The sequence below is a fragment of the Hyperoodon ampullatus genome (genome assembly GCF_949752795.1).
Source record: "Hyperoodon ampullatus genome assembly, chromosome: 16".
In the NCBI taxonomy this organism is placed as follows: Eukaryota; Metazoa; Chordata; class Mammalia; order Artiodactyla; family Ziphiidae; genus Hyperoodon; species Hyperoodon ampullatus.
Window position 1 is genome coordinate 64,615,203 of NC_136929.1, and position 23,363 is coordinate 64,638,565.

A 23,363-nucleotide genomic window follows, 5' to 3' on the forward strand; every position below is an offset into this window, starting at 1 on the left:
ATATGAGATAACACACTATGTGTACATCAGTTAGTAAACCTTTGTTGCAAGAAGGAAGAAAAATAGGACCTTTACTTGATCAACAGTTGCCTTTCCAAAGTTCAAAGATTAAATCCTGCCATTTTTCCCTACTTTTATTTCATCATGACAAAGCCCATACTATGTTGGTTAATGTTCATAATTATTTTAACTATTTTACAATTTTCCTCAACTTCCTACTCACCGTGATACAGACAACAGGATAACCAGACACAGGTCCAGCACCCTCTCTGGCTCTGTAAGTGTCATCATACATCAGTAAGGACACAATTTGAGGGACAGAAGGAAAAGTGACATCTGCCATGCTGCTCAATTCTTCTATGTACACAATGGCTTTGGTGGCCTAGAAGGAAAAGATAATTCTCCATGATTATTGAAATATTAGACTCCTGGTGCTTCTATTGTGCAGAACAATACTCACAATTCTTGGCAAGTCCATGGCTTCATTATAGTAAAAATTGTCAAACCCAGAGTCTCTGCAGTGTGACAGGCTCTATGTGCTTTGTTCCTCATGACCCTGGCACCTGGGCCATATCTTATGTTGCAGGGGAGGGTACCTGAGTCCTGGGTTGGCCAGTGGCCCACAAAGTATTTGGGCTTGAATTTTTTTCTCCAAACTGTGATGATAGTAGTTAAGTCTGTCTCGGGGTGATAAAGTGGAAGATCCATGAAAAAGTCAATTAGTTAATAGTGGGAGGAAAGCTGAAAGAGACCAGGGAGAAGGCAGATCCTAGAGGTCATGTGACAGCATGGACCCTGCTGAAGTGGAAGTCAAGTGAAAAGTGAAGCTTCAGAGGAGCAGAGGACAGAAGCACAGGCAGAGGGAGAAGCTGAGTCCCAGACAGAAGAGGAACCTGTGAACATCTACTGGGGGTAGAATGACAAGGAAACCCTGCTGATACATTTGCCTTTTGCTCCCAAATCATCTTCCAATATCCAACGACACATTGCAGTTTCCAAGCCTATATTTACGTGTGTCTTCTTAAAAGGGGCTTTGATCACTTGAAGTGATTTGACTGAATCTCTGTTCCTCTTACTCCAAAGAGTTTAATATGATGCTCCATAAAAACTAAAGACGCACTTCTTATGTGATCAAGACTTACAAAAATATATTTGAAAAAGATTTTCCACCCCTACTTCTTGAATTTTAAATATGACTTAAAAAAAAACCCAAGGCACTGTAAATACCATCAAGTAGTAAAAATTATAAAATATTAAAAATACCTGTACTTAAGGGGAAAACAAGTCTCCCCAAGTTGATCTCATGCTAATAGTGAAACAAATAATAAAAGAAAGAGAGTAAATGTAAGCACAGATACTGTAAACATTGGTCTGTTTGTTAAATCATTTAGCTTTAAAAATTAGGCTTAAAGGTCAAAATTCTATGGAAATTACATTTATGTTGAAGAATATTTGGTTGATGAAAAAATATAAATTAAAGAAACACAGGAAAGAAGTGTTAGGACAGTAACATTTGGGTCATTGAGGCTCTGGACATCAATTTAATAAAGCTATGATGAACAGGTGGGAATTTTGAGGGTTGGCAAACTGTTGTGTGGGTTGAAATGTGTGTTTTAATGAGTTGTGGCACTAAATTAATAGCCTCATCTTTGTGCTGAGAATATGCTTTCTCTCTGGAAGTTAATCCCAGATTCAGTCATTATTGACTCAAATAGGAAGGGTAACTGGGCTGATGTGGAACTCGGAGGCTCTAGTCCTTGAGTTTCTACAAACATGATTTTTCAAGAAAGAGACAGGAATTTTTTATTTTGGCTGCACCACGGGGCTTGCAGGATCTTAGTTCCCTGACCAGGGATCCTACGCATGCCCTCGGCAGTGAAAGCATGGAGTCCTGACCATTGGACCGCTAGGGAATTTAGGACTTTTTTTTTTTTTTTTTTTTTTTTGCGGTACGCGGGCCTCTCACTGTTGTGGCCTCTCCCGTTGCGGAGCACAGGCTCCGGACGCGCAGGCTCAGCGGCCATGGCTCACGGGCCTAGCCGCTCCGTGGCATGTGGGATCTTCCCAGACCTGGGCACGAACCCGTGTCCCCTGCATTGGCAGGTGGACTCTCAATCAGTGCGCCACCAGGGAAGCCCCCTAGGACTTTCTTGATTCTTGTTTTCGAATGGAAACAAAATTTATTTAGGAGGTGAAAAGAGATTATGTGCATTGTCTTTATACAAGGGTTGTATAAAGTTGATTACTTAACTGTACACTGTGTGATGCTTATGTGCATTTTCCATGATAAAATGCTGGCCACAAATTTATATCCATAAATTACTTACCTGCGTCTCTGCTATCATATTTTCATCGGGTTTTAGGTGGACAGTGAAGGCCTCTCTCATCTCTCTTACCCCATCGAATATTACTTCAATTTCAACAATGTGTTGGATTTCTCCCTCCTTAAACTCAATTTCTACAAATGCAAAATCACAGGTTTAAATCTTTTACATAGGAATATGCGAAGTTTTTCTTAAGCTTCTTTGACAGTGACCCACAATGAGAAATATATTTTATATTGTGGCCCAGTATACTTACGTGTATATGTTTGTGTGCACATGTGAGTGTGGATAAAATGGAATAAAAAGTTTTAAAAACATCACCTATTCTTATGATATGCATTGAACTCTAATATTTTCTATTCTATTCCATTTTATCCAGAAGAAAATTCTAATCATAAGCTACTAAATTGATTTTTTGACCCACAGTTTGAAAAAATGCAGAGTTATGGAATAGACAATCAATTCTGATATCGGCACAGTCAGACAAGCTCACTTCTCATTTCCCAGAATTTCTAAACCAATAGGACATAAGTCAAATATACGATCACAGGCATAATTGAGTGTGAATAGTATTTTCATTATGTATATATCTAGAAAAGCTGGACATAACATTGTTGAAATTTTTAATATCACGTGAAATTATATTTTAAAAAGACTTCTTTTGGTTGTTGATGTTAATCTTGGAAATACAGCAATTTTTTTTAAGAAAAATGTTAATGGTGTTTTTTCTCTCACCCCATCGCTCCTCACTAAAAATAATTCCTTCACTGTCATGAAAATTAAACCCAATAATGGTAATCTTTTTTTAACCATTCGTTCTGAGATTCTTAAAATGTTAAAAAAATTAATTGATTTATTGAACTCAAGAATAAGCAGCTGACCAAGCTTGATAAACAATTTTGTTGGTTTTACAATGCCTTGTGAAAAACGGTTCAGAGGAGAAAATAAAGAATATAATGCATAATCATTCCAATCAGAGACGATAACAGATGCTGCTTTCTCATGTAATGGCGGTATTCAATCATTATAATTCTAAATTAAGAAATCCTTTAAAATGTGGCAGAAGAAAATGTGTTTCCAACGTATTTTTCTTTTCCTATTTCCATCAATTATGAAAAGGATCTTTTTCTTTAAAATTGTGTTTGTAAGCCAGACTCATCTTTAAAATTAGTTCTGTTTCTGGGTACAGCCAATTTCCACACTGGCCTTAGCCAGTTCTTTGATACCATTAGCCTTAGATTTCTCATACCCCAAGAGGGCGTACAGCCTTCGTTCCAGAGGATGAAAATAGCTGATCACTTCTGGGTCACCAATTTGTTTGATTTGACCTGTGTGAAGGTGCAATGAAAATTTATTTTCTAACCCTTCAACCTCTGGGGATTTCATAGAAAAATACAGATTTTTTAGATCTTTTGCACTTTTCTGCCTGGCAACAGTCATCTGGCTATGACAGTACAGGTATTTCTTATCACGGAATGGACTTTCTGGTTGAAGAACATTTCCATCACTCCATCTTTCCCTCACATTTTCCTTACTTCCTTCATTTTCATTGCTTGTCTTGGTCTTGTAAACATTTGAGTTTTGTAACCCTCTGAATTATATAAACCTAGTTTCTGAGAAGTTGAAAACTTAAGTATTTATTTTAAATGCTTAAATTAATTGTTTTCTTACAGTATACATGCTAGGTGATAGTTGTTTCCTCAGCCACTTTAGACTTTTTTTAAAAAATAAATTTATTTATTTATTTTTTGGCTGTGTTGGGTCTTCATTGCTGCAGGCGGGCTTTCTCTAGTTGCAGCGAGTGGTGGCTTCTCTTGTTGCAGAGCATGGGCTCTAGGTGCACGGGCTCAGTAGTTGTGGCTCGCAGGCTCTAGAGCACAGGCTCAGTAGTTGTGGCACACGGCCTTAGTTGCTCAGCAGCACATGGGATCTTCCTGGACCAGGGTTCGAATCCATGTCCCCTGCATTGGCAGGTGGATTCTTAACTCCTGCACCACCAGGGAAGCCCCTAGACATTTTTAACACAAAAATATTTCAACGTTAATTCTACATTTAATTTTTTGTTTATTGTAAATGACTACCTCAATTTGGACCATAAAAGGAGAAATTAAAATATATTTCAGGAAAGATTATTAAATTTTTATTATAAATATTTATAAACACATGTTGACATTTATAGGATAAAAGAGACACAGGTTGATTTACTGTTATTTAAGTTTTCTCTGATTTCATTTGTCAATTTACTATATACATATAATTTTGTTTCTGTCTTAGCAAAAAGAATTTTTTTTCTTTATAAGAAAAGCATCTTCTGTTAAAGGTCATGTCATCCACATTTAAAAGGTGTTTCCTTCATGTAAAACATGCTCATTTTAGAAATACTTATTTTAGATTTTATAATTTAGCAGCTGATCAGTTTTTTCCTCTCTTTTTGGGTTTTATGCATATATTTCCAATATATTATCATTCTTTACACAGAAAATAATATGAGGATAACTTTGAAGCTCTATAGTAGTTCATCAAACTTTTACCATACGTGCAAAGAAAATAAATGTTCCTTTGTAGAAGATGCTAGTTTTTCCAACTGTTTCATTAATTCTATTACTGATTTTGTCACTTCCTAAACTTTGTTCTCAAGTGAGCAGATCAAGATGAATGCCTGTAGTCTATGATCATCAAAAACTGTTGGCAGTTTCTATTTTGCCAGTAAACAATCCACAGAGAGAGAGAAGAACTGACTTGTTTTATACTCATAAACGTAATGGGTGAAATGATCTGAAAGTTTGAAGAAGGAGAGGGATGGATGAAATGTATTCATTATGAGTTCCTAAGGCCCAGAGAATTCCTGGTCCCTGTGGTTGGTAATCTGTCCCGCTTTTACTGTCCTCATTAACACTAAACTTTCTAGCTTGAAGTTTTGGATTGTTGTTGTTCTATGACTGTCTTCTTGGCTATCTGCACATTTTCAATGTAATAGAATCTTCAGGAAAATTATTATTTAATATCGGATTGCCATAATGCAGGTAAAACCCGCTCAAAATTAAAGGACTGTAGACTCAAAACAGAAGATCATCTAGCACACTAACTCAAAACTTCCCTAACACATGTACCCAGCAGTCAAAAAGGGAAACCCTGGAAATAAATTCCATTGACTTTGTTTTCCTGAAGGAGATTAATTGAAAGGAGTACATGTATTTGTATTTCAGTTGGATGGATATTTCTCTTCTTTGTTCTCAAGGGCACCAGCACTAACATAGTGTGAGCACAACCCATCTGGACACAGGCCTTGGGAGCCCCCATACCTTCCGACAGAGGGTGATAGTCTTCTCCAGACGTGGCTGAACCGTCCTTGGTGTGAACCCTCACAACGGAAACCTTTGAAGTGTCTCCTTGGCGAATCACTGGAATTTTTATAACCACCGACTGTCCTGGTTCTTTGGGTTCACTGACGCTAAATTTGGTTTCTCCAAATTTAATAATTGTCTCTAAAACAGTGGGAGACACGGACAAATTACATTGTAAAGGGAGTGCTTTTTTTCTCCATTTCTAATGTTTTTTCTCTGTTTCCCATGTGGGAGGAGCTTAATTATATTATTCTCTTGGCTTCCCTCTGTCCCCTTGCTCAGTATCACTGGTGTGTCATGAGAAACTGAGCATGCATGGCCCAGCTCCTTCCTTAGCAATTAGCCAGCCCCCAGAAATCACGTGCTGTGGGCTGTCTCTATGCACCAAAAATTTTACAGGAGTGGGCCACTGACCGTGGGAAGGGAAGGAGGAAATTGTTGACCCAGGACAACCTGCACCCACGTGAGGAGAAGCAGGGAGGTATGAATGCTTGGGATTTAGCACTTAGGTATAAACCATATTCTTCAACATAACTTTCAGTTTAAATGGTTGGTTTCATTCTCCACTTATCTTAGTCTTTTTCCTATTTCTCAATTACTTTAAAAGCCAAGTCAGAAAGAGGGGGTTATTTTCTGAGCCACCTAAAACTTTAATACAGATGGATTTCAGTTCCTAATTTACAGTTGAACACAAGAAACAGCTTCTTACTATCTGCATCATCTCTGATCCTTATCAAAGTTTCATTTTGTTCACCAACCACAGCTCCAAAAGGGGAGTTGCTTTGTGGAGTGCCGAGAACCAGACGGAGCTCCTCGACCTCTTCGTATAGTACGTCATCCATCAGCTCAAGGATACAAGGCTTTTCAGTCTCACCTGGAACAATAATAATGACAGCAGGACCATCACATCCCGTAGGCCATAAGGGAAGCATCTGCAACCAGAAGGTAAGCCCCATGAGGGCAAGGATGTTGCTCTTTTCCCTTCTGTATCAACAGTGCAAAGAACAGTGTCTGGCATGTAATAAGCCTTTGATTAATATTTGCTGAATGAATGATGAGGTTTGAACATATGCAATGACAGGCCCTATTTGTACAGGGAGTTCTTTAATGCCTGTCTTAAGTTCTGTCACTTATGTCTGAAAACAAGGGGAAAAGAGGAAATGCCAATTTTATTTACAAAGTTCTAACATTATGATCAGGAGGCAAATTTAGCAACTTTGTACTGGTAGGTCATTGTTCATTTGACCACAGTACATGTATCTTGTACAATTATCAGATCAAAGTGATCAAATATTTTATGACATTGGATACATATTAAAAATGTGACATCTATTTCCTTTCATTTCTGTCATTTGAACATTAAGTCTTTCCCAGTACTGTGAAATCTACACATTTGATATGCCATGATCTGCTGAATAAAGTTTGAATAAACAATATAGCACATCACTAGAAACTAATCAGTAAGTTGATACAGAAACCAAAAGAACATTCATTCACCCTGTTAAAATCTACCTCACTTTGTTATCATTTAGTGCACATTAAACCATGTCATAAGCTTGTTGAAATCAAGAACTTGTATTTCCTTGATAGATATTTCACACCCAAAACTTGGCTTCCGCAAATTCCAAATAAAAATTTCAAGCCAAAACTTACCAGGGAGGAAGGTGATGGTGGAGATATCAGTGTTTGGGCGTTCTTCAAAGTCCATCATCACTTGGGCAGACCCCTGTCGCGTGTAGCATCTCACAGAAGACCTGTACTGGATATCTCCACTCCTGTGGATCATGGCAACTATCTGCCCATCATTTTCATTGCCAGTATATACTCGTTCTTTGAATTGCATCTTAGGCACTGCAAAAAAATACAAGAAAATAAACATATGGATCAAAGTGAACAGAAATGTAAGGAAAACGGCATTTCAGAAAACATGGTTTCGTGGGAAGAATAATTGAACAGAAATGAGAAGAACTGGATCCAACTCTCCACTCAGTCACTTGCCAGTGTTTTGGGCTTGAGCAAATCACTTAACTCAGTATTTTGATATCCTTGTCCTTGTAATTTTGCTCTGCCTATTTTGTGGAGTAGGAAGATGCAATGAAATGTGGAAAAGTAGATAAAACCAGAGATTTTAAGATGTCTGTATCTATATATGTTGCTTTATCATGCTTTTCAGAATTTCTTGATATGAATAATATTAAATATTGTGCACATAATCACATGCATAGTTCACCTGGACCATGTTGGAAAAGTTGACAATGGCTATAATATTATATAACAGAAAGTGACACCTATACTAGGTCAATTAACATTGTCTCATTGACAATAGGTTAGACTCCTCCAAGCAATGTCAAGATCATCATGGTAGAAGATTATTCAGAATTTTCTTGTGATGACGTGTCAGAGAGCCCTGCCATGTGTCCAGAAGCTTATTGCTTCAGAACAGTGTTTTTGGCACATCATTAGGGGAATTTCAGGAGTGTCTGGGAGTAAGGAGATAACAGAAAGTGTCTTGTGTTGAGAAATGGAAAAAGACCATTAATACTCAAGGGTTTGTGCAACCCCATGTGGTTCCACCCATCTGTGGGAGAGAGTTCTTGACACACAATCAAGATATTGATAACAATCTCAGTTTTTTAAATTTGCGAGGAAGACTGAAAGTTTTCTTCTGAGACCGTTTAATTCTATCAAAATAATCAGGATGAGAAAGTAAGACTTGGTCAGCTAAGGTATTATTGTGGGTTGAACTGTGTCTCCCAATTCACAGGTTGAAGTCCTAAAACCCAGTACCTCGGAATCTGACCTTATGTGGAGATAGGGTCTTTACAGAGCTAATCAAGTAAAAATGAGGTCATTAGGGTGGGCCCTAATTCAATATGACTGGTGTCCTTATATAAAAGGGAAATTTGGACACAGAGACACACATAGAAGCTGATGTAAAGACACATAGGGAAAAGTTGGCCATCTACAAGACAAGAGAGAGGGCTGGAACAGATTCTTCTCTTGCATCCCTTAGAAGGAAGTAATCCTGCTGATACCTTGATCTTGGACTCCTAACCTCCAGAACTGTCAGACAAGAAATTTCTGAGTCTGTAGTACTTTGTTATGGCAGCCCTAGCAAACTAATACAGGTATATAAACCCTAGTTTATCATTTTACTTAACAGTTATATAAACTCTAGCTTATCATTTTACTTATCATCATAAATTAATAAACACTCACAATCTGAGACAGAATCATTTATGGCCACGGTGGCTTTGCTGGGATCACCAAGGGCAGCATTCATAGGCATTCGAAGCACAAGTTCAAATTTCTCGATTCCCTCCAGCACCGGTTGTCCAAGATCATCCAGAATGATAACACGAACAGTCTGCATGTTGACTCCAGGTGCAAAATCTAAATGACGACTGATTCCCACATAGTCTGTTCCAGCTATGACAGTAACAGAAGAATTTTTCAGTTGGGGACTAACTCAATTTAAACAAAATTATGAGAAGCAAACTGTGTAGATATATTTATAATCCTTTTTAAAATATATAGACTAGCATACCGTTACAGAAAACACATTTAATGAAATGCAAAAGATTAGTGTCTAACCTTTTGGTTATGGAGATGGTAGATCAAAGATCAGGTTCTGAACTTTGTCTTATCTGTGTCTAACAAGTTATTTTACCTTTAGTTATTTTAGCTTTCTGTCTTATAGTTTGTTTTTAATCTATTTTGGAATTCTCAAGTAGAACTAATAAAAATCAGGTCTAAAAATAACCAGCATATCAATCAAGTGTTTGATTATCATACATTGTATATGAAGTATAAATATTGAAATTTTGTTATCATTAGTTAAATATCCAAGTCTATTTTCAGAAGCTACTACAGAACTTTAGGTGTGTGACTGCCTGCTGGTTAAAACAACACATTTCAGATACAAGCTTTTGTCTGACATGCTTCACCCACACCTGCCCCAGAGACATATTTGGTTTTTGGCTTATTATTTTTCAGACTGTGGGGCACGTACTAGTGTTGACATCTCCATTTATGTTCTAAAGTAGTTAAAAAAACAAAACTTTCTCTTAATCTTTAGGCACTACATCCAAAAAGACTGGGAATAGGGGAGAGTGTTCAGTATTATTTCTTCCTTGGTTTCATACCTTCTGCTCTTCTAACTCTCATTTTGTATCTGTTTACTTCTGAATATGCAACTATATTTGAGTATGTGTCTTTAATTCATTTTTTAAAGTCTCTGTATCTGAATCTCACTGTGGTTCTTTCTGTGTTTTTCTTTGCCTCTTCTTCTTCACCTTTATTCTCATCTCTTTCTTTGATTTGAATTTTCTCTATAGAAATGACTAATTTGGCTAAACAAATGTTTATTGGACACCGGCTACATGCAAAACACTATGCTGGTTCTACAACATTTAAAAAGTGAAAACTTAAGGGTGACATAAAATGGGATGAATGATATGTGTGATGAATGTGTGATGTGTGTATGACGTACGTGTGTGGGCATGTGTAAGAGATAGTTTGTACTGTTGGTCATTTAGATGGGACAAAAAAAGGAAATTTCTTAACTTATGCTTGTCCTAGCTTTATGATAAACTTTTAGCAGATGTAGATTCCAGAATAAAAGGCAAGCATGTGTCGGCTAGGACAGATTGTATAATGAAGTGTAGGCAAAGTCTCTGGGTCCCAAGTATTTATGGGGACATTTGTTTAAAATGAGGAAGGAGCCAAGCTGGAGATGCATACCTGCATGATACTTAAATGCCACTAGATTTCTCTGAGGGTGGCCTTCACGATTATTCTAGTTGTGCATATGATGTCATAATATTCAACGATAGTAGATGTCCCAAGTATAGAGAACCAATTCATGCAAATAAAGGCATTCAAATGTAGAGTCTTTGACTTATATGTTTATAACTCAGCTTTTGATTTGTGGCCCTTTAGATGTATTTTCTCACAATAGTAAATAGAGCCTAGATTTACCGACTATACAGTAATAATTTCAGAAAAAATTACATTCAACCAGACTGCTTAAACAAAAGTGAAGTATTTGGGCTTTAAGGTATTTCATCAGGGTAAGTCGAAAATTGTAGAATACTCAAGAGAGCTGCTGTAGGAAACTGCTCACCATCGGCAGAGGGAGGGTCTGTTTTCTGAGATCTCACGGTGACGCTAGAAGCCTGGGACAGGTCAGTGCCGGTTCTCCACACCCGCACGTCCACAGAGCCTATGCTTTCGTCCACAGGGTACTCGACATCACCAAAGTAGAGGATGGGTTCTGTTAAGAAGGAAACAGAAACCATTTCTGTTATGTTTACTTTTCCACATCAAACTGTACGATGAAATTCCAAAGAACAGTTCGCTTCATCTTATCGACTTCCTTATACCATCATTTTTTTCCTTTTAGCAAGATAACATCTCTTTAATCTCTAGACTTACGCAGTTTTCAGATCAAAATGCCTCTGTTGAAAAACAAAAATACATATGGTAAAGTAATGGAACTTTTTTTTATTGCTTATTTTTGTTGTTGTTGTTGTTTTGCTGTGTTTTGTTTTGGTGGCGCTGCATGGCTTGTGGTATCTTAGTTCCCCGAAAAGGGACTGAACCCATGCCACGGCAGTGGAAGCACCGAGTGGACCACCAGGGAATTCCCTCTAATGGAGCATCCTTATCTTGAGGCCTATGAGTTACTCTGTCCCCTGTATGTGGGGTTATAAATGGCTTCTAAATGTACTTCCTAAAAGTTTAGCTGGTAAAATAGCAGCAAAATGAAGCAAAACACATAAAGCTGAAATTTTATGAATTTGGCCCGACGGCTCATTTTACTGTCTCCTACCGGGTCATCACTCTGGAGACTATTTGCATAATGACATCTTCTAGCCCATCAGTCCACTGTCTTTGGGCCTCTTATAACCCCTAGAGAGTTAGCCCCTACTGGCATAACTAGAATATATATGATTATGAGTCCTGAAGACTTTAGGACATGATAGTAGGTTACCTATAGGGTTTTGGGGGTACTCTATACTAACTGAGGTTCCACTAGAGAAATAATCTCATACCAAGGGGCTTACATTTGTTTTGTTTTTGGTTTTTTTTTGCGGTACGTGGGCCTCTCACTGCTGTGGCCCCTCCTGTTGCGGAGCACAGGCTCCGGACGTGCAGGCTCAGCGGCCGTGGCTCATGGGCCCAGCCGCTCCGTGGCATGTGGGATCTTCCCGGACCGGGGCACGAACCCGTGTCCCCTGCATCGGCAGGCGGACTCTCAACCACTGCGCCACCCGGGAAGCCCTTACATTTGTTTTAAACGTATATGAAAAGCATGTGACTTAGGCCATTAAAACAGGACACATACTTTGGAGACTTTGTATTTTTCTCCAGTATTGGCGATGAATTGATCTAACCATCATTCCGTGTCTGATTCCACCCATGACCAGCAGTTTACCCTGTGAGACAGCTGCCAGAGTCTGAGGGATAGCAGTTAGCTGACTAATGAAGAAAGCTGGGAGATGATTTGTGAGCTTTTTAAAAAATCCTCAAAACTTATTTTGAAATATTTATAGGCTTGTGGGAAATTGCAGAAATAGTAAATGGAGTATATACTTTACCTATTGTGAGCTTATCAACAAAGATAAATTAATTGAGTATATTCATGTGATAAGACAAATAGTCCTTTGACTTAAGACACTTTAGTCATCTGTGTGTGGTTTTACAAGACTCCAAAGATCTAAGTCTAAAAGGTCATGCAACTCACATCAATGTTCCCTAAAACACAAGGTCATTCAAGAGATGACTATCACATATCAGAGCATTTAATTGAATTACCAAACACAAAAATGAAACAAAACCCTACAATTATGGCTCACAACCACAGGAAACCCATTTTGTGCACTGCTCAAGTTGAGTAAGGATTCTTTATTTTCCTTCCCCCAAATAAACTATTTTTATTGAAACTGCAAAATTGTGTTTTCTTTGTTTCTTCATATGCGCACATGATAAAAAGCACAGAGCTACCTGAACTCTTGAATAATACAAAACCAACCTTGGAAATGTTGCCTGCATATTTTGGTTCACGGGGTGATAAATCTGCCTACAGCATACTTTCACCTCCTTCTCATCCCTTCAGCCTGGACAGAGTGCTAGGGCCTGTGAGTGGATGTATACAGATGAAGGTATTATCTTATTAACCTCAGCCAAGGTGGACCTCAAATACAAACCAATGAATTCCTTACATTTCTCACGCTGAGTAGGGGGCAGAGGTGAAGACAAAACCCTGAAAATGCTTATTTTGACCAGACGGCCACACCAAGCACATCTGTATGTCTTTTAAAAGGCTTTTGTAATGATTGCAGAGGCCTGATCATCTGCATCCAGTGAGTGATCTAAGCCTCTTCACATTCCTGGCAAACCACATCACTGTACAGATTAGATTTGAGTTATGGAAGATATCTGTGAAATGCAGTAAGGGAGACCCCCTATTTAATAATGACACCTCCCATATTCCTGTCTCTCTACTCCTCCCAGATACATACTAGAGGTGGAACAGACTAAAATCATGTGAGTGAATACGACCATTAATCACCAAATGGGCTACACAGAGACCAAATTTGGTTCTGCATGTGTGTGTTCAGACTCACTCCGTCAACTGTAGATCAAGTGTTTTGATGTTACAGCTTAATGTGCAGTTCATATAAGAAAAAAAAGAGTTCTATGTATTCAATAGTACTCTGAAAATTTTTATCCAAGTTGTCATTAAGAGTGAAGATAATAGTTACCACGTGTAGAACATTTATTATGTGTCTGACATATGTGCTTTATGTGTGTGTGTGTGTGTGAGACAGAGAGAGAGAGAGAGAGAGAGAACGAGAGAGAGGAAGGGAGAGAGAGAGAGAGGTGGGAGGTCACAGCACATGTAACAATGCAATAAATAATAAGATTTATGTGAATGATGCAAACAATATATCACATCGCCATTGTATAGTGTGTGGTTACCTCCAGCAGAAAGAAAGAGAGGGAATGCAAAAAGGGTTTTAATCCTAAACCTCTCAATTTTACCACTGCAGCTAATAGAACGCATTAGGAAAGATATTTCTCTCCTTAAGATTGATTTTTTTGCCTATCTGTAGATTTAAGTTATTTATGTACTTTCTCTCGCTGTCTATGCTCTATTCATGATCACTGGAAAATTAGTCTATTAATCAATTGCAGTCACTGCAATTAAAGTATAAAGTGACTCTGATGAAATTAAAACACATTTTAATAGTGTTTATTCATTCTCGTTAACTGCCTAGTTTCTTACATCATGAATAAAAAGAAAAGGTGTGGCATTAGCACCTCTGTATCTTTTCAGTGTGGTTGAATGAGAACTGAAAAGAATAATCATTATTGTTATTTCAATTTCTCAATACCTTGTCATAAATCTCTAAAACTTAAATATTATTTATAATTATTACCATTTGTACAGAATCTTATGTAATGTGAATGATTTAAAAATCCTTCAAGCAGTGAGTCGAGTTATAGATAATTGCTCAAGATAATTGGCAAGAGTTTCCTTGACCATTTTAATGTGTAGGTAATAAACTAGTGAAAGGAAGAGAAAGATAAAGATGAAACTGTCAACAGTTAAAGGATACCTATGCGAAATTCAGAAGCATTGCTTGTTCTTGCAAATTATTATCATTTATGAATAAGATTTTAACTCACCTCTCTTTGGTAAGATGCTTATTTGTTGGTTTTTATCTAGGAGCTTGGTTTCTCTTAAAAGTTAAGTAAACGGTAGACCTTTGTCTATTAGTTTTGTAAATATCCATATTACAACTTCAAGTAGATCAGAAAGAAAAAAAACTATTTAATTGTGTAATCAGATCTTAAATACACACCGTGCCTTGTAAGTTCACAATCTTAATAGAGAAAACAGTCAGTGGCTGGTATTACTACCTGGCATGAGAAAATATCAAATAAAGTCATGTAGCCCACACCCACAAAATACCATACAACAGTCATTCGTCACAACTCCACCAACCACAGGTGACACGGCAGAATGCACGTTTATTCCCCCAGCAGAGAAAAGAAAAGTTATATACAAATAGTGTGAGGGAAACACAAGGGAGGTTTTTAAATTGGCCATGTGAAATAGTGTGAATTTCTTAAGGGAAGCCAAACTCTACTCTCTGTATCCTTTGTGGTGTTAATACTTTTAAAGAAAGGGCACAGATCAAGGCATTGCCTACAGAAGAGTCCGTTTTAGTTCATTAAACATTAATATGCTTTTCAAGGTTGGGAATACTTTCAATACAAACAACACAGATAGAATCATGTCTATTTCTTGCAAACATAGTTGATGAGGAGGCTTGGCAAGCCGTACAACACACACACCTGCAATGAAGACAAAGGGAAAATCATTTAAGTTTTTCCCCACAGGGAAAAAGTGAACTTTTTTCCTTTGCTGAGTCTGTGGTGTCTAGATTGATGTTTACCATTACTTTGTGTCTCATGAGATGAAAGGAAGAGGTGCCAGTAGTAATTGCTATCTGGAGCCAAATCTTATTTACTCACGTGTACCTGGAACATTGGTCAAGTAGGCTTTGTAGCTCTAAGATGTTTGCTTAGAATTGAATTAAAAAAAAACAAAAAAACTTCTACGCCATCTTTTGGTTCAGTGCTGAAAATAATACAAAGGAACCTCCCTAAATGATTTCCAATTCAGATCTCTCTTCTGAGTTTTGGACCTTGATAACTGGCTGCCTACACAACCCCATGCCGTGGGCACCTCAAGGTAAACTCTCAAACAGAGGCAGTAGAGTCACCACCCCCTGGTTTCTCTCTATGTCACTGCTACTACCTTAGATGCAGCCAGCATCACCAGCCATTGAACTCTCCCAACAGCAACTTAGCTAGGCTCTTAACCAGAGGCCATCCTCCAAAGCAAATCTCATCATGGCAATCCCTTTGCCGAAAGCCTTTCAATGTTTCAGCGCTCTTAGGGTTGCTAACAGACTTTTAAACATTGGTTAAAAACACTGGTTTGTAAAACACTAAACATTTGGTCTCAGTTTGCCTTTTAAATCTCATTTTGGCCTCCTTTCTACCCCCAAATCCAATGTCTTGAATGTCTTAAATGTGGCACTCCCCATCTCTGCTATACCACTGCCATTGCTTTGAACACACTTCCCTCCTCCGCACAGGATAACTCCGGCTCCTTTCAGATTCCTTTTTATTTTTTGGACGCATCACGCAGCTTGTGGGATCTTAGTTCCCTGACCAGGGATTGAACCCAGACTCCCTGCAATGGAAGCGCGGAGTCCTAAATCACTGGACTCCGGGTTTCAGTAGAAGTCACTTGTGCTGGGGAGCACCCTGTCTTCCCTCGTCAACCCCGTCCCCCTCCCCTGTCACCTCAGGCTTGTATCCCTCACTGTCTCTGAGCTCTCTAAGGGGAGGAATTAAGCCTTCTTTACTCACTGATGTTTTCCTAACACTTAGTGTAATCAATGTCTGGCCATAGGTGCTCAATGAACGTTTGTGGAGGTAATGAACATCGTGTAAAATAGGATCACTGATTTGCCAGAGCAAATGAATAAATATGTCTTTGTGGTGGGTGAGTTAGAAGACAACCATCCTTAGCATCAGGCAGTGGGAGTTACAAAGCCCCAGAAGGAGGGTGAAGTGCTTGTCTTTGCAGTAAAATGACTGTGGAGGGCTGACCTTTGAATATGGAGCAGGTCCACAGGGGCAAGGGAAGCCCACCACAATGAACTCCAAGAGAAGGGTTTTGTTTTTTTTTTACTTTCACTTTTTAAATACTTTGCCTCCAGGCATTTCCAAGTTGGATGTGCATTAGAATCAGCCAAGGAGATTTAAAGATACAGATGCTTGTTCTCACCTCCAATTTATCGAATCATAATTTCCAATGGGTTCCCGCAGGCACCAGTGTTTTCTCTTTTTCTTTTTCTTTCTTTCTTTCTTTCTTTCTTTCTTTCTTTCTTTCTTTCTTCCTTCCTTCCTTCCTTTCTTTCTTTTTTTAAGTTGACTATATTTTTTAGAGTAGTTTTCAGTTCAGAATTGTTTTCAGAGCAAAACTGAGCAGAAGGTACAGAGATCTACCATATACTCCCAGCCCCACCCATGTATCTCACCAGTGCTTTTGAAAACCTCTACAGGTCTCAGCAACCTTCAGGTTGTTTTAGCTCATGTCAGTGTCTTTAGCAAATAATAAGTAATGGATAGATACCACACTAATTGTTTTGATTTCAGTATCTTACTTCATCCTTACAGCCACCCTATGAGGTACGTACTATATTAGTCCTCTTTTCACAGATAATGAAACTAAGGATTAGGGAGATTAAGAGATTTGCCCAAAGTCACACATCAGGGAAATGGTGGATTAGGATCCACGCCTAGATAAAATGTGTGCCCTTAACTAAGCTAACTAACCTTAACTAAGGCAACCATAATACTAAAGGTTGTCACAAAATTTTAATGAACATAATTTTTACCCTGAATTCAATGTATGGAGGTTTATCATATAGAAATGCTAACGTAAGAGTACAAAGATACATACACAAGTATGTTGTACTTCATTTGTACTCAGGCACAATTGAAAACAAGCCCAAAATCCCTCAGAGGGGGACTGGTTGAATTACAGTTCATTCAGAAAATGAAACACCAGGCTATGAAGTTGATTTTTTTTCTTTCCCTTTTTTAGGGTAGAAAAGCTAGTGAAGACATTGACGTCTGGTTAAAGACAGTTTTGTGATTTTACACCCTCTATTGGGCTTTGTCAGCAGCAATGATAGATTAAAAATTAAAGATAGCATGCCATTTCTTTTTGGTAGCTTTGAAGACTTTCCCTGTATCATTATTATGCTTGATAAGGAAAGGGAGAACTATGCTCAAAACAAGATAAGCATCTCTGTGAACTAAAAACGTAACAGAACAACAGGACATCATAGTGGTGAGTGGAGCCCAAAGCAAATGGTTCTGCTGGCCTCTTAAGTCTGCACAAAGGCTGTGAATCAACACTGGAGTCATAGAAACCAAAGGAAAACGGAACTCAAGAGTGAGGGCAAAATCAACAGCCCTTAAAGATGAAGAGGTTTTCTTACCTAGAGATGCACACTGAGAAATTGCTAAAAACACAGAAGAAAAGTAAAATCAAATGGAGGAACTGGATGCAAGACACTTTGCTGAGCAATCAATAAAATATGCTGGTAAATCCAACTATTGATTGCAAGCATAAATAATCATCGTAACTGATATTTTCAACTTAATGCTGAAACTGAAACTTGAGACAACAGAGAGGAAGTTATAAACAGACAAATTCAGTGTGTCTAAACTATTCCATGTCCTTGTCTTTTTCAAGAGAGTAAACTTTGTTAGGCAGATAGTAAAGTATCTTCATTAAAATTATGAGTTGCCACCAAAAGACAGAAACCAGTAGAAAATAAAAATCACGAAGGATATGGAAAACTTTCTTGGCATAACAAGAAGCTGTAGGGCTTCCCTGGTGGCGCAGTGGTTGAGAGTCCGCCTGCCAATGCAGGGGACACGAGTTCGGGCCCCGGTCTCGGAAGATACCACATGCCGCGAAGCGGCTGGGCCGATGAGCCATGGCCGCTGAGCCTGCGCGTCCGGAGCCTGCGCTCCACAACGGGAGAGGCCACAGCAGTGAGAGGCCCGCGTACCGCAAAAAGAAAAAAAAAAAAAAAAAAAGAAGCTGTAAAGGAGGGAAAAAAAATAAAGGAAAAATCCATATGCAGAAACCCCAAATAAAAAGCCCAAATATATTGCCATAACTAGAATAAGGCAAACTGCTTATCTTTTCTTATTTAAAACAGATGGGCTGGATTAAAAAACAAAAAGACAAACAGACATAAAAAAGTAGCTGTAAACAAAATTCGAGGAAAATATGAAAACTATAAGGATGTAAGAAGGCTACATTAAGCCAACAGGAGAAAAGCAAGGCAGTGTAGCAACATTAACAAAAGTCCAAATACAATTTAGAGCAAATTCATTAATACAGAGGAATTCTACATAATACAAAACAACCGCCAACCAAGATTATCTGACATTCTTGAATTTGTATTGAAATATATAAAGCAAAAATTGACGATTATAGGAAAATATTGATTAATCTATGATTTTAGTGGGTTTTTAAAATCTTACAATGCTCAGAAAATGACAGATGAGGCAAAATAATTTAGTAGGAATATTAAAAAAAATCTCAACATAACCTTTGTCTATAGCATGTATGTATCCCTGACCCCCAAAACAAAAGATTGGTATCCAAAATAAATTAAAACTTTTATAAATCTACAACAAAAATGTTAACAGCAAATGGAAAAATTGAAAAATTATATAAACATTCAAATCTCAGGAGAGAAAACTTTCACTGTTATATGTAAATAATATTACAATGAGATATTATTTAATATTCATAAGATTAGCAAAACCCAGATAGTTCAACAGTGTGTGGAAACAGACATTCTCAGATGCTGCTGGTAGAAAGGCAATTGATTCAATCACTTTGGAGAGATTTAGCAATATCTGGTAGAATTGAACTTGCACATCCAGCATGACCCATCAATTCTATCTTTAGATAGAAAAGTTCCATACATGTATATTCAGGAATATTTACAAATATGTTCAGTGCAACATTATGTATACATACAAAATCCAATGTCAGTAGGGCAGTAGGGGAATGGATAATTAACACTCATCTAAATTCATCAAAATAACCAGATCTTGAAAACACGATGCTGATTTTTTTAAAAAAAGCAAGTTGAAATAGATATTTATCCAATTTACGATCATTGCTACTTTGGAGGACCATGGTAGTTGAATGGTACTAGAAGGAAACTTATGTTTTATGTCTAATGTTTGATTCCTTTAAAGGACCTGAAGCAACTATGAAAAATAGAACACTGGTTAATTTTAGATAGAGCACACATTATGCTGTATTATTTTTGTACATTTCTGTAAAGAAAAAAAATTTTTACATGGTAGTTATAGAATGATATGCATAAAATAATTCATGTTGTTCATACACATATTATTGATGCACAGAAAAGTAAGAAAGAATATATATCAAATTGCTAACTGGTTATTTCTTAGAGATGGGATTATGAGGAAATTTTACCTCCTTTGCTGCACATTTCTTCCACACACTAATTTGCTATATATTTTATTTTTTTCCCCCCAAGTAGCATCTATTACATTTCTAAATAGGAAGAAAAAAATTAGATTAACTTCCTTCTATAAATAACATCTTGTAAAAAATTAGTTTTAAATAATTTTGACTGGGCCTTTCCCTACCTTTCTTTCAAAAAATATGTAAACACACATTCTTAAGAAAGACCTAATATTTAGTCTCTAAAAAGCACTTTCAAAATTCTTGTTGAAAAAAAAAGGTCAAATATATGTTTGAGTATATATCAGTTTAAAGGCATGTTTTGACATTTCTTTTCCTTGCCAACTATAATTTTCTCAGAAAGAATAAAGAAAAGTCAGGACATGTCTAAAATGCTTATAACTTAAGGACTGAATCTTCCCAAGATTTCAGCTGAGAATATGTGGTGAGCCTTTCCCAAAAAAGATACTGTAATCAGAGATTCTACTGTCAATCTAGTTTCACTCCAAAACTCTGATTTTGCCTTTTTCAGGGTCGATACAAGTTTAAAATAAAATTTAAATGTTAAGGTCATCAGAGTTTTCCACCATCCAGTAGCATTTGAAGAAGGCTTCCTGAATATTCTTTATTCAACAAATATTTCTGAGAACCCATCTCTAGCAGAGTGTTTTTAAAACTCTTTTTTGTTTCTATCCTATATGATATCACATCATATAAACAAGGGAGAGGAAGGAAAACTGGTTATAATTCTCTAACTGATTTCTCAACTCAATGGATTCAATTTACAATTTCCTAAACAGTACTCTTTGTAGCATCTAAAACTGAATGTAATGATAAGTACTAGGCAAATAAGAGATATCTTGCATATGTGAAAAAGATATTTATTATCTCATGAATGGGATAGAAAAAGATCTGAAAACAACTTAAAAGCTCATCAATATGGAATTTTTAAAATACGTTACAGCCACACTGTGGAATACTATGTAGCCAGTAAAAAGGACCAGTAGGTTTATGACACAAAAAGCTTTTTGTGTCATACATTGTTATGTGAAATAATTATAACATAAAATAATATGCATAAAATAATCAAGTAGAATAACAAACATTAACTGAGTATTTTCAGTATGCCTGAATTGTTCTAAGTGCTCATAACCCTTTGAGGTAGGTATTATTATCATCTCCACTATACAGATAAGGAAACTGAAGTCCAGGAGTTCCAGATCAATAGCCAATAAGTGGAAAGGAAGTCAGACTGCCTCCCTCTAGAATATGTGCTCGTTGTCTCTTCACTATAACAATAATTACTTCTAATGAAAGTAAAAGAAAATGTGTGCATGTAATTGTGTGTACAGAAAAGCCACACATTGTACTTAAGTGACCTCAAGGGAGAGGTGTGGGTCTGAAGAGGGAGATAAGATAAGACTACTGCCATTTAGCTTACGTACCTCTCTATGGTGCTCATGTAATAATTTTGTAATGAAAGTATTAATACTAAGCAAGAACTAATCTGCATAACACACCTCCATTAAACATAACCTCAAAATATTAGATTTAAGAAAAATATTTCTTACAGAGTGGAAAGTCTGTTCTCTCTTGTTAAAATCTTTAAAAAAATTTTTACTCTTAACAGATTCTGGCATCTTTACCAACTTGCTGCAGTATTTCTCAGTGGTGTGGATGAGTATCCTCTCTAGGGAACTGAGAAGTTATTGCATTTTCCAAAAAATCATTATCTAAGACTCTGCAAGGTCCTGCAAAGTGTGTCTTTCTATTTTCACATCTAACCTCCTCCCAGTTGACAGCTGTCAAGCAAGTCCTGAGGCTCATAATTCTCACATGGCGCTTTTCACGCTGTATTCACATGACTCATTCACTCACTCATCTCCCTCATTAGACAGAGACCTCCCTAAAGGCGGAAATCAAGTACTGTTCATCCATAAACTCCAATGAGAAGCGTGGAGCCTGACATACGAGGTCATAAAATAATGTGTGGAGACATAAGCTAAGACTGATACTGCTTCCAGTCTCTAATCCAAAGTAATCATCATTATGGCTCTAAAGCTCATCTTGTGAAAACACACCAATTAATATTAAAGCTAGTGCAAGAGTAATACTATGATGTAATATCTACTTTTACTGAGTGTCTGCCTCTGCAGGTCACATCACAATCTCTAGAATCTTTGTTATGTTACCTATAGTGCTCCCAACAGACTTATAATGTCATTATTTTTATCTGCTGTTTACAAAAATGAAATTGAAACTTAGAGAGATTAAATAATTATCTCAAGGTCACATAGCTCATATATAGTGGAGGCAGGATTCAAATGTAAGTTTCTAAGACTGCAAAAATCTGTGTTTTTTTCATTATGTAGTACTTTCTCTGAAAATGATTAAAAAATGGAAAAGTGAGCATTTTTAGAATATTTTTCTTTAAAGAAGTGTAATGAGAGTCTGTAAAGACAGAGACACAATATTCCATCTAAGAGAAAAATTAGAATATGTTATAGATCAGTATTCCTCAGTTGTGAAGGTAAATTTCTTCATTAAAAAAACAAGAGCGCACCATTACAGGAAGAGGGAAAGAAAATTAAGATGCCACTTTATTCTTAAATTCTCCATTCATTTAAAATTGTTACTGCTCCCCAAATCACCAATCAGAAGGCATGCATGTATAGTTTTATTCCTGCAGACTAAAGTGAATTTCATAAAATTTCAGAGTCTGCAGAGACTTTGACATCAGGGTGATTTATGTGGGAATCCCAACAGCTGAACGAAGAAAGATTATGGCCAACATGGTGTCAAACACAACCTGTGTGAGGTCTCAGGAATAAAAGCATGTGGTTGACACTCAAAAAATAAATAACCTTGACCACAGACTCTTCAATAACCGACACTTGAAACATGCCTGCAGGTGGCAAAGGAAGGGACTCTAGAATAAAGAGCCAAAGCTGTTCCACTTCAAGCTGAGGGGATGTGCTCCTTTTTTGTAAGAATCCTCCTTCCCTGTTCTTCCTTGTGAGTATTACTCAGTAGCAGTGGCTGACTCTGCTCCGTTGCTTCTTAGCCAGAACCTGAAAAGTGGTCCCAGGAGTCTTCCATCCTCTTGCAGTGTGATGGGGAAAAAACACAGGAAACTGTCCTACTAGCCATGAGTGCAAGTCCCCTTTCAGTCACTTCTGAAATGCCTGACATTGGGGAAGTCAACCTGTTTGGTTCTTGGATTTCTTTTTTTAAAATTTTTATTGGCGTATGGTTGCTTTACCATGTTGTGTTAGCATCCGCTGCACAACAAAATGAATCAGCCATACACATACAGATATCCCCTCCCTTTGGGACTTCCCTCCTATTAATGCACCCCAATGTTCATAGCAGCACTATTTACAATAGTCAGGACATGGAAGCAACCTCAATGTCCATCGACAAAGGAATGGTTCTTGGATTCCTGGTCTGCAAATGGAGGAAGCCCAGTTCAGCTGTGCGAAGTCAGATCACGAAGCTTTCGGGTCTGTGCACCTTCTTCCTGGTCTTCTCGGATTGGTGGTTTTCTCGTGGATAATGATACTAGCTTGCAGC

At 37.4% G+C, this 23,363-nt stretch overlaps 1 protein-coding gene across 1 annotated transcript in view; it reads right to left on the reverse strand.

Moving 5' to 3' along the window:
- FREM2 (FRAS1 related extracellular matrix 2) overlaps nucleotides 1–23,363 on the reverse strand; it is a gene marked incomplete at both ends in the record, with an annotated part of 147,238 nt that overhangs the window by 29,177 nt on the left and 94,698 nt on the right. Inside the window, 7 exons of the mRNA XM_079721954.1 lie at nucleotides 224–382; nucleotides 2,328–2,458; nucleotides 5,627–5,809; nucleotides 6,378–6,542; nucleotides 7,322–7,519; nucleotides 8,888–9,097; nucleotides 10,794–10,943. Of these exons, the coding sequence (XP_079578080.1) occupies nucleotides 224–382; nucleotides 2,328–2,458; nucleotides 5,627–5,809; nucleotides 6,378–6,542; nucleotides 7,322–7,519; nucleotides 8,888–9,097; nucleotides 10,794–10,943 (1,196 nt within the window). The remainder of the gene's footprint in view (nucleotides 1–223; nucleotides 383–2,327; nucleotides 2,459–5,626; nucleotides 5,810–6,377; nucleotides 6,543–7,321; nucleotides 7,520–8,887; nucleotides 9,098–10,793; nucleotides 10,944–23,363) is intronic.